The sequence below is a fragment of the Corapipo altera genome, unplaced genomic scaffold (genome assembly GCF_003945725.1).
Source record: "Corapipo altera isolate COAL_440 unplaced genomic scaffold, ASM394572v1 104, whole genome shotgun sequence".
Taxonomy (NCBI): domain Eukaryota; kingdom Metazoa; phylum Chordata; class Aves; order Passeriformes; family Pipridae; genus Corapipo; species Corapipo altera.
The window spans coordinates 1,693,076-1,710,792 of NW_020884920.1; the positions used below are offsets into that span (position 1 = coordinate 1,693,076).

The window sequence follows — 17,717 nt, forward strand, 5'->3', positions numbered from 1 at the left end:
GGCCCATTCCAACCATTCTGTGATTCTATGATATACCTGATTCCAATTAGTAAGGACAAAAAAGGTTCAAAATATTGATTTACCAATTTTTCATACTAAAGAACAGGCTGAATTCCATACAATGTCTTAAACAGTCCCATTGTCTAGAAGCTTCAGCAATATTTAGCTAAGAAAAAAAAATGTACTACATAGATGTATGTTATCTCCTTCAGCTCCAATGGAGGCCACCCAGTGGCAGGTACAGCAGCAGAAGTCTGTTCTCTGGGTACCTACAGGCCTTTATAAAAGGATTTGTGAATAGAATAGAGTGGAAAAAAAGGTCTCTATGTCTTACTGCTTTAGCTCTGACTTTCTCTTTCAGACTATGAGGCAGCAATTTTGCAGCTGCTGTTAGAGACAGCTCTCAAAGAGCACCAGGGATGTCCAGCTTCCAAGCAGCTCACACGCTGCAGTGCTGCTCTGACAATAAATGAGGTTTGAAGTAGCATTTGCATCCTCTGGAGCTGCTCTTTTCCCAGCACACAAAGTGCCTTTTTTGTCTCTCCCAATGCAGCACCTCCACAAAAAGATTTACATCCACACAGTATTCTGAAGAGTTTTAACATAAATACATACGATTTTGACAACTTTAAGCCTAGCCAGCTTGAAAATTCGGCTAAAGTGCTTTTAAGAAGTACTGCTGGTACATAATATATCATGTGGGGTTAGCTGAGACAAAGGTTTCATTAACAGCACACTTAAGAAATTCTATAGGATGGGTGCAGATTCAAAATATCTATCAGACACACCTATAATCTCACGTGTGTAAATAATATGAACAGCCACTGAGATATGTGCAGCAATTCCAGTGTTAAACAAGATCAGCATCAAGACCACTGAAAATTTTGCAGCCACAAAACTACACCACTAAAAGGACCTTCAAAGTCAGTTTTAACACACTGTAGAAGCCAACAGGTAGAAGAGCTAAGTCAAAATGCAGTAAGAAAAGTCTACAAGAGATAACACTTTTCTTGTGGTAGTTCATGTCTTGCTTTGTACAAATCCTTGCCCTGTTAAAGCAGACTTCTGTTTACACACTGAAGCATAGGGCTTCATCTTTTCACACACAATAAAAACTTCAACTAATTTGTATATTTGTGGCAATCTCAATTTTAGCCTCCAGGGGTTGAGGTTGGAAAGTACGTTTTTTACCGCTTATATTTTCTTTGTTACTTTCATACCTCTGCTTTTTAATAACCTTGATCACAGTGACCCCAGGTGGCAGATACAACCATGGCTGCTTTCAGAAGCTGAGCCAGACCTTCATATTTCCTCACGATGCTGAGAAGTCTCTGTGCCCTAAATCAGAGTCCCCAGAATCAGTCCAGGACAGCTCGGTCGCTGCTATGGGACTGGGAAGGGCTCATTCCAAGCAGGTCAATAAAAGCCCTTATGGGACAGAGCAATCAATAAGACTTCAGGTTTTCATCTCAGAACCTCCACTCCCCATTTATCCATGGAGGTTTCTCTAACAGGTCTTCAACTTTGCTTGAGTCCAGCAGCGCAAACATCTGTTTCTGGGCTAATTCAGGCTGCTGAGAAGCTCAGTGAGGTGCCTGGCAGGGATCCTTGTGCTGCTGCAGCCAGGCAATTGCTTTGCCCAAACTCAACTATTTAGGTAGTTCTGTACTACCAGCTTGCCCTGCAGACATGCACCAAGTTGCTTATCCAAATGAGACATAGATCTAGATATGACAAAAAACGTTAAGTGTTCTCCCACACCTTGATTTTAGTAGAACTTGGGTGCCTTAATGCCTTTCTCCAAGCCTCAGCCACCCTACTTTGCTGCTCCAGCTGCCTCAACAGCTCCCTGGTTTTTCTCTTTATACTGCCTATAAAAATGTCAACTGTGAAAACTTTGCATTTTGTGACCAATCATGAAGGACAGCACAAATAAAAGCATTACCAAAGCAAAATACAAAATTAACAGGGGACTGAAAACTCCAAGGAGCTTTTCCATCTTTATCAACCAGTGTTATTTCACAGGTATAAAGGATCACTGAGTCAACTCTGCTCTGGTGTGAGCCACACCCATAATCAGTAGGGCTTTGCGCTCCGTAAGGGAAGAATGTGCTTTAGAGTTGATGCAAACAAATCAGTTTTAGTACAAAGGGAGACTTTTCAAGCTCCTCACAGAAGAAAAGCTGCCCAATGTCATTTATTACATGGTATTTTAATTCGTATCAATCAGCCATCACGTACATTAATTTTAACTTCACATGTGTGAATTTTAATCTTGAACCAAACCAGCTCTGAGGGAAGGAAGCACATGGCATCCCCCTGCCTTTCCCATGAGGTTGCTCCCTGACTCCTGAAGAGCTCCCTAATGGCAGTGAAACTATCCTGCCATTACCAGAGGGTGTCACTACGGCACCGGAACAGAGCAACAAAACAAATAAAAGAGATAAACAAGAGATGTGGAGAGCCCTAGCAGAAATAACCTCAATGTAACCTTCGCATGAATTGTTCATCATCTCACCCCTGGGCTTTAAGAACATGGTTCTCGAGTCTGAGAACAGTATCACTCTGTATTTTCTTTTCTTCCTTGTATCTCTGGTGCTCTAATCTGATTCCTAACACTAAGTCTTGGAAGGAAGAAAGGAACTACCTATTAGAGCTGTTTGCAGAATCTCCGTTGTTCCCACACAACTTAACCTTGTTTTTCATGAAAGCGCCCTTTGAAAATGAAACTGTTCTAAAACCACATCATTCACACTCACAATAACTGTATTTGTAAGGCAACTGTTTTCATAGGAAGTTACTGGAAAATAAATCTAAATTTTCTGACATAGTGATATATAGTCCAGGTAATTAAAAAGAGCCTACACTGAGCATGTTAAGTGATTTTGAGTGCTGAATTTGGTTAAAATCCTAAACCAGAAGAGGAAGGAAGTCTAAGAGCCAAAGAGAACAGTAAAGAAAACACTCTGAAGCCTGAATAAAAAAAACCCTGAAACATAAGGAAGATCCCAAGGTGCACCAAATTAGTAGGTTTATTGTCTTTCTAGGCTAAATGCAATTTAATTAGTACCAACAAATGGCAGGAGACAGATGACCATGAGCCTATATTAATATGCTGTATGATGGCCAAGAAACTTGACAGACATTGGAATTTATGCAGAACTCGATTCGGATGTGTATGTAAGGGATCAGGCATTAAAGAGACGTGTGTTGGTAGCTGCTGCTCTGAAGATGACTGTCCATATCAGAGGGTGGGGTGACTGTGAAAAGGAGAGCATTAAGTCCCAGATGCCACAACACACTGCCCAAGGAACTGAGCAGCTTTATTTCAAATATATTTCAGTACCAGGGGAAACCGACTGACGCTGCTGAGGACAGTTTCGATTAGGAAGGGCTGTTCCTGCAAAGTGTTGCAGAGCTCTTGTCAGCCTGTCAAGAAATCAAACCCTGTGCTCTAATAATAGAATAATAATTTAATATTCTTGGAAATAAGTTCTAGTCAAAGCACAGGATTTAATAAATAAGAGAAGAAATGGGATACATGACATACCATTAAAGAACAGTAGGTAAACTTGGAAGAAACACAACTTTTCACTATTTTAAACCAAGTTTCTAAAAGCAAAGGAAAATCTGCACTCATGTTGTAACCACATTGCAGAAAGCAGCTATATGAGGAACATGGGTCAACTGCAGTGATGAAACTGTCAGGACTTGAAATCAGGGCAGCACTAAAATATTTTAATATAGCAAATCCAGTCTATCGTGGTGAAGGTTCAGTTGCCTGTTCTGGGAATTATTAGGGTGTCAAAAGGCCAAAGTCTATTTCTGGATACTGAAAAGTAATTCCCATTCACCTCATAAGATAATGATGTGCCTCAGCTAGGGAAAAGAAGAGCAAGCATTTCAAAGGTAGCAGCAAAGTCTCCTTACAACTCCTTTCAACAAAGAATAAAATAAGACAAAGTTAAATTCAGAATATATTTAAATCTGTTGTTTTGTTTCCCTTGTTTCTCCCTGGCTTTTCATGACAAATATGTCTCTCAGAATATCAGACAGATGAAAAATACAAAGATGTGGAAAGCAGAGGTGGAATTTGGCTTAATGACAGCAGACTTGGTCTTTCATTGCAAAGGCAGAGAGGGATATCAGGAGGTGTAACATTTATGTGGACCTTGTACTAACTGTAAATATAAAACAGACTATCAGGACAGTAAAGTGCTTTCCTAATAATAAGAATTAAAGCTCTAGACTGAACAGTTTATTCTGCTTACCTCAATTATCACATCTGGAAAATTATTCAATTTATGCCTCAGCCCTTACTCTGGGACATTAATTCACATGAGCAAGGAACTTTCAAATCCTCTGGGGTTATGGTGTAAATCTATTTCTTTCACACAGTCATATCCACAAAGAGAAGAACAAACTAAACTTTACTCTGCAAACAGTGATGATAATTGCCAATCTTTAAGTTACTCAGACGGTGCAGGATCAGCAGCACAGGATACAGGAAAGTAGGTTAGATGTGATCAGTGAAAGAGTTTTTATAAGAAGTCATCACTATGCACTGCTTGGGAATACTGAAGTAAATCACTCAGGAACAAGTTTTGAGCCAGCACAGCCCTTTTGGCAAGAAAACAGAGTGTTCAATGCTGAGACACCAGTCTCACTGTCTGACCAGCAGTGCAGAGGGCTCAGGGTACCACTCGCTGGGTGCTTCACCTTCTCCATCAGCAGCAAGATCAGCCATGCTGTGCACAGCTTTCCTGATACCATCTAACACAGGCTACAACATCTCAGAGGCTCCTAAATAATACCCCATCCTTTGTAACTGAACTAAAACAATAGTCTAGCAAGAGTCCCAGTCTGTGACTATTTCAGGCTTCCAAGAATCAGTCGGGCTCCAAGTTGCAAGAGCTCGGTTTTCAGGGGTACCGAAGCCATACAAGTGTTTTGCTCACAGGAGATGGCTGCTGACTCTTCATTAAGTGAAATAAATTTTCATGTCATCACATTTTGCCATCTTTGAAAATAAGCCCACAATATTCTGGAGCACTTCAGAAAGTGCTGTAAGAACCAGAAAAAGCAGAGAGCCAAGTTTGATCTAAAGGTTTCAAGCTATGGAAAAATCTGCCACATCCCAAGCTAATTTAAATTATGGATCAGTTCCCTGATTACTCTAAAAAGAAAAACTAAACTTTTCCAGTCCGAATGTGCCCAACTTCAGCCACCAGCTTTTGGATCTCACATGCCTCTGTCTGTTAAAGAGACCATTGCTATCATTTATCTTCCCCTCTTAGATATGATAAATTCACCTTCATTCTGCCTTGTGAAACTAAATACAGTCTCCACAAACAAAACTGGAAAGATGCTGATTGCCTTAAAATAGCATCTGATGCTGTTTTTTGAGTATGCACTATTATATTTTCTTTTTAATGCACCACACAGAGAAGTACATTATACTTTTCTAATGCAAATTTCAGCTGTCAGCAAGCATGTCTTTGGATGATTTATAAATATGAAGTTGAATAAATATAAAAAATAAAATCCCTACAAAGAAAGTGATAGTTTGGGGGTTTGTTTTTTTTTTCTGGACGCAAAAGGCAAACTGAAAACCCAAATTCTTTTTCTGCCTTTTTAAAAAAAGAAAAAGAGAGAGAAAAGGAATCTGGTGGTGCCAAAGGGTGAAAGTATCCCATTTCGGGTAGTGTGAATATCTGAATTTAGCAGCTGACAGTGCATGGTGTGTCAGTCTCTTACAGCTGTTCCAGTTGATTCAAAGACCATCTTTGTTTCTTGAAATCTTAGCAACTGTTACTTTTTTCCAAAGACAATGATAGACCAGCTGTTACCTCACAAGATGCGATGTACTTCAGGTCAAAGTCTTTAGTAAGGAACTTGTAAAACAAGAACTAAATCATTGTTTGGGTTTGTCAGGTTTTTTATCATTAGGAGAGAGTTAGCAGCTTAACAGTCAAATAACTTACGCTTGGTATTTCCATTAAGTGCACTGGAATGACAGAGAAATTTCATCTGGTTGTTGAGCTGAATCCACTCTTTCTATGTAGAAAAAACCCACCACTAAATCTCATAGTATTATAGAATATTTTTTGTTTGAAGGTCAGTTTCTTTCTGTCTTTCCAAACACAGTGTTACTAAGCAGATGTCATCCCATAATGGAAATGCACAGGTCTAACCATCCAGAACATAAGGTGGGGATTTTCAAGAGAACCTTAGAGGAGTTAAACATTCACTTCCCACTATATATCAATCAACACGAATATCTAGTTCCTTTAAGCTCTTTGAACATCCTCTCCTAAATGCATAACTAAGCAGCTTAATCACAGAGTTGATCCTCCAGTACCGGTACCGGTAATACCCCCACTCGAAGACACGTAGGCTTTCAAAGCCATGCAAGGTTGCAGAATCAGTGACTTAATGAAGACTTATTAGAGTAGGAGTAACTGTTGACAGGTTACCTACAACCCTTCTGGGGGCAAAAAGAAAGGAAGCAGCATTTTAAAGAGCTGTAGTTGAAATAAACCCTTGTTCGTCCACGCACAAAGACAAATTACTGCTTCCAGCTGCTCCAATGCAGAAGACAAAGACTTGCTGAGAAGAGGGGATGTTCTTTTATTCAACCTTTGTGTTTAATTCTGCAAAGCCTTAGCATTGAGAAATGTATTTTCAGAACCACTGCCAGCTAATTGTTGTGTAAAGAAGCACACAAAGGCACAGTCACATATATTGCAGTGGTAGAAAAATTTTACAAGGTCTGTTAAAATCAGCAGTAGTCATAATTTTTCTATTTTATATAGAGAGAGATAAGTTTAGACTCAAGATTTTTTCATGAGCATGCATGAGTACTATTTGCCTCAGGCTGTTTTTTCTAGATCTAAAAAGGATTTATGTAAATAACTTCTCTGCTTTAACTCTGTTTTTCAGAATGGGTGACATACTGCCCATATGTAAACCAGTGCTTTATGCAGAATTAAAAATAACCACCATTAGGCATGGCGCCGCCAGTATTTGTGATGAAGAATATAAACTGTCTAACAAAACACTGGGGGTGAATCACAACCTCTAAAAAGCTACGAACTGACAGTATTTGTTTCTCCAGATAAAAATATCCACTAATACCAAATGTGTGTGCTTTTAGTTTTGTTTAAGAGACTAACCTACCCACCAGGCCAAATAGTGACATCACAAAAAGCACATCCCTAGCACAGAGCCTGATGCTGTCAGGCTGTTGTAAGGGGATTGATACCAAAGCAGATACAATCTCCTGATGACTGCTGAGAGCAGAACTTTGCATAACTAATTTAAAGACTGCTGCCTGCAGGCACCACAATGGTAATTAAAGACAATAATTCTTGGATAAATGAGATGGATGTACTGGAAAATAAAGTCAGTGCTAAATTCATAGCTAATCCTTCAACGGAGAATTGGATCATTTATTTTCCAAGCGGCTGGGCAATTCTACCTGGATTCATTTCCATCTCTGCTGCCAGATGATTCTTGTCTCCAAAATCCATAACTTTTTCTAGTTTAAGCAGTATTCCTCATTGGCAAGCTCCAGTTCAGCAGGACTGAATGTGCTTCCATTTGAACACATGAATAGTTCCTTTGACATCCATAGCAAGTCAATGGAACGACTCACAGTCAAACAAGCATTTTTAAATACCATGAGGAACCAAGGCCCTAAGCAAGGCATAAAAGGCACAAAGAAAAGCTGGATTGCCAGGAAGTTTACCTGGAAAATACCTTGGTGCTACCCAAAGAAGGAAAGTTTTGTTTAGATTGCCTTGGTTGATTTGAGTTTCCTCTTTTTTCTGGTTGCTTACAAGTAGAATTCACAGTCCTATCATCCAATAGGACTGAGAATCAGAGAAAAATACCACACACAGTGAGGTTTTGCACCACTTTCTTCAGTAACAAACCTGTTACATGTGAATATAACTTATATATTCACACCTTCTCTGCCCCCAAGCTACCACTCTCTGCTGACCACCTCCTGGAATTCCAGCACAGGTGGGGTTTTCACACCTTTACAAACCTTCACGGGATGCATCTGCACTTTGTGCATTGGGATGATGCTGCATCTCCTCTCTCTTTTGTTACTTCCAAAAAAGAGTGGGAAGAAGCCTGTCCAACCCTGTTCACAAAAACTCCTAATATATATAACCCAAGGAAGGCCTGTTATGGACTCAACAAAGCCCTTCACCCCCACTCTTCATGCCTCACTATGCAATTTCTCTCTCATCTCTTATTCTTACTTCTCATCTTTTCATCTCTTATCTTCTTATCCCCCCTTAACATCCACGTTGGCACAACATGGACTCTTGAAGATACAGAAATACTAGTGCAGTATCATGGGAAGGGAATTTTTCTTGCACTGCTCTGCACACTGCAGGCATATATGAAGCATGGGCAGAAGCAAAATCCGTGTTTGTTTTTTAACAAAAGAGTTAAGTTACAAATGCAAGGAAAACACAGGATGTGTAATGAATATGTCATAGCTGTGGCATCCTGTTTCTAAAATATCTTGCTCCTGAATGGTGCCGTCTTAGGTTTCTTCCACATATATGAGGCTTTCCAGCTGGCCTGCAGCCAGTGCTTTAATAAAACATGGTATTATGCAGAAGTGAATAAAGCTTATAGCAATAATAATGTCCTTGAAATTCGCTAATCACCAGAAGTTTCAAGAAGATTTTAATACGAGATCAATGGGACGACAACTAAAATTCATCTGTTAGCTACAGAAAACCATTTTTCTCATCATAAATTATGCCTGTACTGAAAAAAAAACACCCAAGTCATTACTGACCCAGATAGAGAGTGTGTTTTCTGAATTCGAAGACAATACTTCACTGCAAAGGATCTGCAAGCACTTCAAAAAACATTAGGATGTAAAATTATTACACATTGAAGAAATAGTCTGAGAAAATAGATACATTTTCAGTAAAGACACAACAGCTAAGTATATTAGCGTAGGGGTGACCAGGAACATAAATACAAGCTGAAGATTCACTGCCAAGGGAGTATTTCTGCAGGACAGGATCCAGTGATTCCAGTGATCACATGCTAAGTAGGAGTCAAAAATATCTCACTGCTGGGAAAAATTTAAAGAAACAAGAAAGACATGGAACAATTAGAGAGAGCTGAAAACAATAAAAATGATCAGTAGTCTGAGGAACCTCGTCTGCAAAGGAAGATGGGGAGAATTCCTCCAGCTGAGAAAACAGAAGATGAACAAAATAACAATAACCCTTCAAATAAACAAATAAATAAATAAATAAATAAAAAGAGAAAACAAATATGCACAGTGAAAGAGTTTCCCACTACTGAAGATCCAAGAATTACAAAAATAGAAAAAGCTAAGAGACTTCTCCCATCCAAACACAGGAGAAACAAAATTATGTTCAAAGAGATTTACCTAATCTGTTCTTCACAATTCTGGATCCTGCAATCTATTTAAGTATCCTTACCCCTGGAAATTATTACCACGTGTATAGTTTACACACACATGGCAAATCATCATCTTTTATGATTTAAGCTTAATTCTGATGTTTTGTATTCAGGGGACAGAGATACATGATAACTCATTTCCCCTCTGTGGCAGCCCTTAATACATTTTAAGAACACTGTTGTGTCTTGATGCTGAAGAAGTCTTAATTTGGGCATGAATGTCTTCCAAATAGTTTTATGTTTACACCCAGTAAGTCCCTGCAGGACTCCACTTTGCCATGGATCATGGCTTATAAAACTGCCTGAATTGCAGCACACAGGTTACTTAAAACACACTTGGTAAGAAGGTAACAGAATATTTTTTTCTGAAATGGGAGCAGTAAGATGATGGGATCTGCAACTTGTCTCCAATTTTATCTGCAGTATCACAGTAGCATATGCCTTCCACAGTGTTTGGGAGGATGCTGGGAAAAGCATAAGAATTTTTGCTTGAAGCAAAGTCTTGGTTGGCCTGCACACAAAGCATGAGTGCCAATGTTCACCTTTACATCTGGGCCCCAACAGGCACAGATAATAAAAAACACCCTTTATTCTCCTACATTTGCCATGCAGGAAACACACAAGAGTAAATGCAACACTGTGCTGCTGGAATAAATACAGCAGTTTTATCTCCTGTCAAGTTCATTTGTTGGTACTTTTTTTGTACTTTTATAAGAGCTCAGCATTTTAGTAAAAGCATTAAATACAATTTTCTTGTTTCCAAAGCAATTTCACACCAGTATACTGTTCACAGAAACAAATTTATTATTAATCCAAGTAATAAAATACACAAAAGTATTCTAAAAGCTGTTGCAGGCAACACAGCTGCCTGCACATTAATAATAAATGCTTCTAAAAATGACGACATTAGCTAAATATTTATCTATCCTCTTTACTTCTTGATGAACAAGTTTTACTTAGCATTTACATACAGATATAGAGAGTGTTTAACCTTTCTACTTCTTTGTGTGGTCAGGAGACCACTGAGCCTCTGAACAGGGCCTGAAAGATGTGCCTCATGACTCAGCAGAGCAGTCAGGCACTGGTGACATCTTGAAAGCAGGAGAGACACTCACTCCTGCTGCTCTCAGTCCTGCTCTCTCCCCCACTGGTTCTGCTTCAGTTATATTTCCTTCTCCTCCTCAACAATCATCAGCTTTGGTTCCAACTTCCATTCCCACAGCAGGTCACCTTTGAACTTCCTCACTGCCCCCTCTCAGTGTCTGCCCCTGTCCAGTACAGACAGAGCATCCTGTCAATGAAATGATGAAAAAAATACTTTTTATTTTTATCCACAGAAGGAAAACGAACAATTTCTGTCTTTTGCTTCCCCTTAACTATTCAACATCACGGCAGAGCCAAGTGGGTGTACTTGTATCCCAGCATTACATGATGAATGATAAAAAATCGTGGTAGCTACACTGCTGGGTTAGAAGAGATTAGGTCAGTCAGACTGGCCCCTTGTCACCAATTTTGACTTTATACACCATTTCACAACTAGGAGGCCTTAGAGGACGTTAATCCTCTGGATATCCAAGAGTGGGAGAGGAAATAAAATGCTGCCAAGTTATGGGTGTAATTGTATCTTTGCATAGACAGAAATCCTTCCCTGCCTGGCCGGAGCCAGAGCAGCAGGGAGGGCAGCGGTGCCGCCCCCGGCTGATCTCTCCCACATGCAAAACTCTCAGATGTCACAGCCCAAAAGAAGGGGGAAAGTTTATGCAAACTCCTAATGGTCTGCAGAATGGACCTGAATCGTGAAATCACATTTGAACCAGGAGGGATAAGATCTGCAAGGAACTTCTTCCCCTTATCCAGCCATTAGAATCTCTAGCACAGGCCACTGAGGACAACACTGGAATGTTATTATGTGTGACTTCCTACCAGCATTCTGGAGGGACATCACAAAGAGAGAGATCCACTTTCTGAAATAAGCACTGTAATTTCACCTATGATATCTTTTTATTTGGCATCATCAAGGCTTTTATTCAATTTTTTTCTTTTTGCTAGGACTTCCTCTTGGATCACAGGGGCAATGAAGACCAGAGAAACAAGATGGCCTCTGCCCTCAACTGACATTAAAGATAAACTTTTGCAAAGAATATCACCTATAAAAATATTGAATTTATAATGCAGAAGTCCCTCACAGACATTTCAGTTTTCCCCAGTGTAACAGAGGAGAGGGTGAACACTCCTTACCTGGCTGTAGGTCCAGCTCCACAAACGTTTTCTCTCAAGGCTGGTTCATCCTTGAACAGACTGCAGAGCAATTGCTAATTCTTCTGGGTGCACAGCCTGGTCTTCTGCATCACAAGATGTTCTGTGCTGCAAGGAGCTCCTTCAGAAGCTGTTTTGCAGGACTGAGCATATGTAAGGCTTTGATGAGCACCAAGCCAGGACCAGGGTTGCTGGTCCTGCAGTGATTATAACTAGCAGGTCTTTAGAACACTCTCTGCCTGGTAAAACTGTCCTCTTGGTGACCATCTCCACAGCTTCTGCAGGATGTTTGCACACCAGTATGAACTATGCTTTTCCAGAACTTCTTGCTGCAGTCACATCTGAGCTTTAACTAACATGCTCCACTGCCCACCTAACAAAACCCTTTTGGAGCCATCTCTTCCAAGAGTTTTTGAGTGGAGTCACAAAGGAAGTAGAGCACAGAAGAAACACAGAACAAAGGGCAGAACCCCCATGTGAACATGTGGACAAACCCTATATCATCACATGGGGTGGGGGAGAGGAGAGAGAAGTTAGAGCACACGTGCCTTGGGACCTGCAAGGTGATACAACAGCATTATCACATCCAATACCCAGGCACTGAACACATCCTGACTGCAGAGTAAAGACATCCAAACCTGGAATGAAGCAAAAGGGCTTTGTCACACCTCCCAGACAGTGAAGAAAACTCCATCAATGTACATATGACATAAGGCTCCTCTGACAGACTGCAACTCAGTTTGGGCTGGTAGGCTCACTGGTACACATCCATGTGCTCTCTGCAACTCATTAAGCTGTTTTGTTCATAATTAAGCCCATCACCCTCTTAACAGCCCTTTTTCCCGGGCAACTTATAAATATTTACACTGCTTGTGAATATTTCACAGAAACTTTTAATATAGTCCAGTATTTTTGTTATATGTGCAATATTTTACTACACAATCAAAATCAAATCATTAAATATACCTATACCTATTAAAACACAATAAGAAATTAATCTTGTGAAGCCTTGATATTGCTTTAACTTTTTACAGCTAACTCCTCATCAATTAAGAAAAGGTTTGGATAATGAATGTGTGATATATCCACGTTAAATCTGAGGTCTTGCTACCAGTGATCACGTAACAAGGCAGCTCTAGGAAAAGGAGGAACCACATAAAGTATACATCAGGTGCACATGTGTGGAAACACAATTAAAGAGCCATGCATTCCTGGTTATGCAAATGAGAACAGCAGTTCCTTTACAGTTAAAAGCCCATTCCTGCTGCAGATAATGGGCATTTTGCCACTGGCTTTGAGAGAACCAGGACCTTACTCCAGAGTTTAATCAAGATCTGCTTGAAGTTAGTGGAAAAGTCCCATGGGAAAACAGTGGACTGCCACATCACTCTGCAGAACTGCACTGTTCTTTATAATATTAGCAACTTTTGAACAGTTTGGCAAAAGTTGTTGGTCTGCTGCTAAAAGTACTGTTGCAGTTACAGTTTCCCTTTTATTGCACTTTTCAGTATCATTTTACACCAGAGACTCTGTGTGTGTGTGCAGGGCATAGATGGCAACCCTGTTTGAAGCATGGCACAGGAAAAGATGCGATATAAAATAAGACTTGGAGAAAAATATTTCAAGCGCAAAAAGACGCTTGTTTACCTTAAATTCAGCATGACTTCTCATGCAATCAATCATTCCTATGGAATATCTGACACACAGATAATATGCTACACTCTGCCTTTATGAATAAGGGTTTATGTCAGACATAAGGAGCTTCAGAGCTGCCAAGCAGCAAGTGCAACACCAGTCACACGGGTGGCACAGCCATAGAGCAGACTGACATAAATATCTTTTCAGAGAAGGAAAAATGGAAGAATCATCCGTTCTAAATGAGGAATTAAGCCCTATTAGTCCATCCTTCCCACACCTGAACACCTCCCACATTTTGGCCAGAGATGAAATTAGATGAAACAGTGACACTGTCTTCAGTGTAGAAAGCGCTGAGGAAAATAAACACCAACACCACCATTGCAGAACAGAAAACAAAATCACCCTGCCTAGCTTTCCACCAATCCCAGAGCCCAAACAAAGTCATATACCACCTGCTTTACTGAACTTCATATCTGCATCAACGAGATGCAGACTGGAAGTGATGGCAATGGGATGCTCCAGCTTGGTGACTTCTCCATGCTTGACAAACACAACCAGACAAGGGCAATAGAGCACGATGTCAAGAGTGAGCCCACTTAAATGCAAAAAGAGAACAACCTATTTGTTCACTGCAGTCTTGTCTGCAGAGCAGAATGCATGTATCCTTCTCTGAGTTCCTTCTTTTTTTTTCCCCTAATGTCAGCAATACCCTGCTGTGCTTGTCATGAGGCTTGAATGAGGCCCACCAACACATTCCTGAGCAAAGAGATGGTATAGAGATGAATATGCTCCAGTGCAGAACCCAGAAGTTTCTAAATCTTTTGACAGCAGAGACAGAATACACCTGGTCAAGCTATAGCTTGAGGGATGCAAAAGCAGAGTCTACAATGCAACATGGGAGTCTGTGCACATCTCTTCACTCCTATCACATATCCATGACAGGACAGTCTGCCTGACAGAGGTAAAGGGACACAGGGAATGGATAGGAGAAACTACATGATCATGATGTACAATCAGGACAGTGCAAGAAAAAAAACTTTTCCTTCAGTTTTTGTCTCTCACTCTACTTTGATAACATGCTACTGAAATGTCCCTTTTCCAGCCCTAAAACCTGTCCTTTCAGTGCCTGTCACGTCAGCATGCTGACAGGATAATTAGGATTTATAGCAGTTCTGCACAAGAATTCTCTGCTGTGGGAGAAAAAGCCAGAAGAAATGTGCAAAGTTAATCCTCTTCTAATTACTCCAGAAATCTGCATGTTAACGTGGTACCATTAAGATTGCAAAGTAATTAAACTGTGCAAACATCTGCAAGAAGGAGTAAAATTTGCACAGTTGGAACGTGCTTTGACTGCAAGGATTTGAGTAGCCCCAGCAAAGGACTGTGCTGCTGATGTTCTGTGCCAGAACTAAAAGCGTCAGTACAGACAAAGTTTTTGCTCTTTCTAACCATAGAAGCACAGAAAAGTGGGGTTGGCAAGGACCTCCCCTCATCAGTGTCTGCTGCAAGGCAGGACTGACACTGCTTATGTCACTCCTGGCAGACCACAGTCTAATCTGTTCTTAATGGCCTCAGATGGTGGAGACTACACAACCTACCCAGGCACTCAGAGATCTCTTCTTGGATCTGACTTGACTCTCTCCTACTGCACTTTAAATCTGTTACTCTTTACCCTCTGGCCCACACAGCAGTTTATTCCTCATATACTATTATTCACACACAATTACAAGCTATTATTGCACCTCTCTGCCCCAACATTTATTCTGCAGGGCAACCAATCCCATTTTTTCTTCAGAAGTGGTGTTATCTAGGTCTATGATTGTTCCACCCTTCCATGAACTTCCTCCCACTGTTTATTCTTGAAGTTCAGTGCCCAAACTGGACACTGTGTTACAGCTGAAATCTTTCCAACACCAGGGCTTGTCTTGTATGTTCTGTTTATTTACTCCAGTAAAACATTAGTATTTTCAAAATAGCTTGGCATTAATGACTATTATTCAGAGGATGAGTCACAATAAGCTCCACGTAGTTTTTCGAGGAACTACCAAAACTGCAAAACTGTCTTATAGTTATAAAGGTGTTCTCCCTGCCTAAGGATACTTCTCTGCCCTTGACTTAGTGACAATCCATCCTGCTTTTACTAGAACATTTCTTCACCCTGTCAGCATAATTCATGATTCTGAATTCTACTCTTGTCTCCAAAAGTTTTAGCAGCCCTTTCCATCTTTATGTCATCTAAAAACCCAACACTCATTGTCTGTTCCACCAAGGTCACTAATGGCAATAATGATGAAAAGCAGACCAACCCCTCCCACACTTCAATATAACTTTGCATTAGAATGATGGATTAGTGATAACTGCTACTTGGTATGGCAAGCCAATCAGTTTTGCATTGACTTCATGGTGGTTTCACTGAAGAAATGCTTCCCTTGTTTTTTTATGAAACCGTCATACACATTAATGCCAAAAACGTGACTAGAAGTCAAGCTGTTCGGCCTCCATTGTGTCTCCCCCAGCTACACAACTTGCTACTCAGTTCTAGAAAGATATTTTCAAGTTTTAAAAAGTCACATTGGCTGCAACTGAACTCCTTGGTCTCCTTCAGGTACTTAAATATAATTTTTTTGTCCCAGTTTTTCAAAGAACAAAATAATTTACCTGTAATTCTCTTTTACCTCTTTACAGATATGCTTTTTTTCCCCCTCTCTTTCAGCACTTGACCTATCTTCCCCGAGTTCTCAGAAGTAATGACAAATGCTTCTGAGAATGCTTTAGCCAATTCTTTAAGTAATATAGAATAAAGTTCATCAGCCACAGCTGATTTGAAAATTTTACATGTGTCTGAATACATTCTAACACCTTTTCTTGTCCTTTTTTAGCTTGTGATTTTACCCTCTCTCATAATACCAAAAATGCTTTTGAGGGTGCAGCTAGTATGACTCAAATGCATCAGTGAGAGTAGTTTCAATTCCTGAGTTAAAATTTAATTTAATTTCTTGTCCTCAGACCAAGATATTCCTTTAAATCATAAAGCACCTCATACCTTCGTTCATTGTCATCAAGATGAGCAAAGAGCACATTCTTGGAGATGGCCTTTGCCAGAGCAGTCATAGTTTTATAGTCCTTTGGAATAACCTGTGGAGAAAAGAATGAAGGGTAATTACATACCTGGTTGTATTTCTTCATAGATAGTGAAATGCATTGAAAATTCCATTTTTCAAGGAAATGGATGCAATTTGATTTCAAATACTGAGATAGGATGAGGCTATAATATAAAGCTACTAAGAAAGTAATGAATTACAGTTTTGATAATGCGAGCATAAGGATTTATGTTCTTAGAATGACACCAAGAAATATAAGATCAGAGATGAGTGGGGAGAAGGATATACAAAAAATACTATAATTAGCAGGTACTGGCAGCTGTGTAGTCTCCTTTCAAATCTCTTGGACTAAGGAAAACATATTTCATATTGGTTTCCCCCCCCAACAATATCAGAAGCAACCTAATTCTAAAATTAGGGAATTAGCAACATTTCTTTAGGTAAAAGGTAAAAGTGATGTAGAACCAGTTCTCACAAAGAATTATCTACATTTATTTCACAGGGAAATACTGTACTGTGAAGATCTGAAGTTAAACTCTGGCTTCAGACATTATTTGTATTGACTGCTGTAGTCATTAGACTACTCAAATTAAGTCTAGAGGAGTATATATGTATATACTGCATGGTTGTATCAGAGTGATATGTAATCTAATTTATCTAAAAGCTTAAATTCCTCAGTGTTAAACAAGCATTTGGCCAGTATGTTATTCTTGGTTTTTACCCTATCAAATGAACATTGGATTGAATTGCAGTCCTGAACTCTTGCTCTATTAAGAAAGAATATCCAAGCTGTTCAGTTTACTGCTGATGAGCCAAAATGGTAGATAATCAAATCACTAAGACATTCAACTCCAACCTTTCTGGCTGATTCTGAAATACCACAGACTAGCCTTTCTCAGTGTAAATTTGCAGCAATGAAAGCCACAAGGCTTTGTGGGTCTGTTGGGGCAGGGACACAGAAAACAGGGGAGAGATTCTTGAGATGTAACCAGGCATCTGACCAAAATCCAGCACTGGGAAGAATCACTCAACCATTTCTTACATCACTCTTCCAAGTAATACTGAATCTTCTCTTCAAGCTGATAACTCTCTTTAGAGCAAGATTCCTGTTCTGTTAGTTGTTAATTATGTTATGCCAGATGTGTTGACAAATACTGCTTTCTCTAGTTCAGGAATGAAGCAACGAAATAACCCTCCGCAGGGATCTTCCTCGGTGCTCCTCTGAATGGAGCCATGCCACGTGCTTGCTCAAACCAC

At 39.9% G+C, this 17,717-nt stretch overlaps 1 protein-coding gene across 2 annotated transcripts in view; it reads right to left on the reverse strand.

The window, feature by feature from the left end:
- PRKAR1B (protein kinase cAMP-dependent type I regulatory subunit beta) overlaps positions 1-17,717 on the reverse strand; it is a 91,664-nt gene that overhangs the window by 61,393 nt on the left and 12,554 nt on the right. For both annotated transcript variants that reach the window (XM_027656589.1, XM_027656588.1), the window contains exon 4: positions 16,403-16,494. In XM_027656589.1, the coding sequence (XP_027512390.1) occupies positions 16,403-16,494 (92 nt within the window). The remainder of the gene's footprint in view (positions 1-16,402; positions 16,495-17,717) is intronic.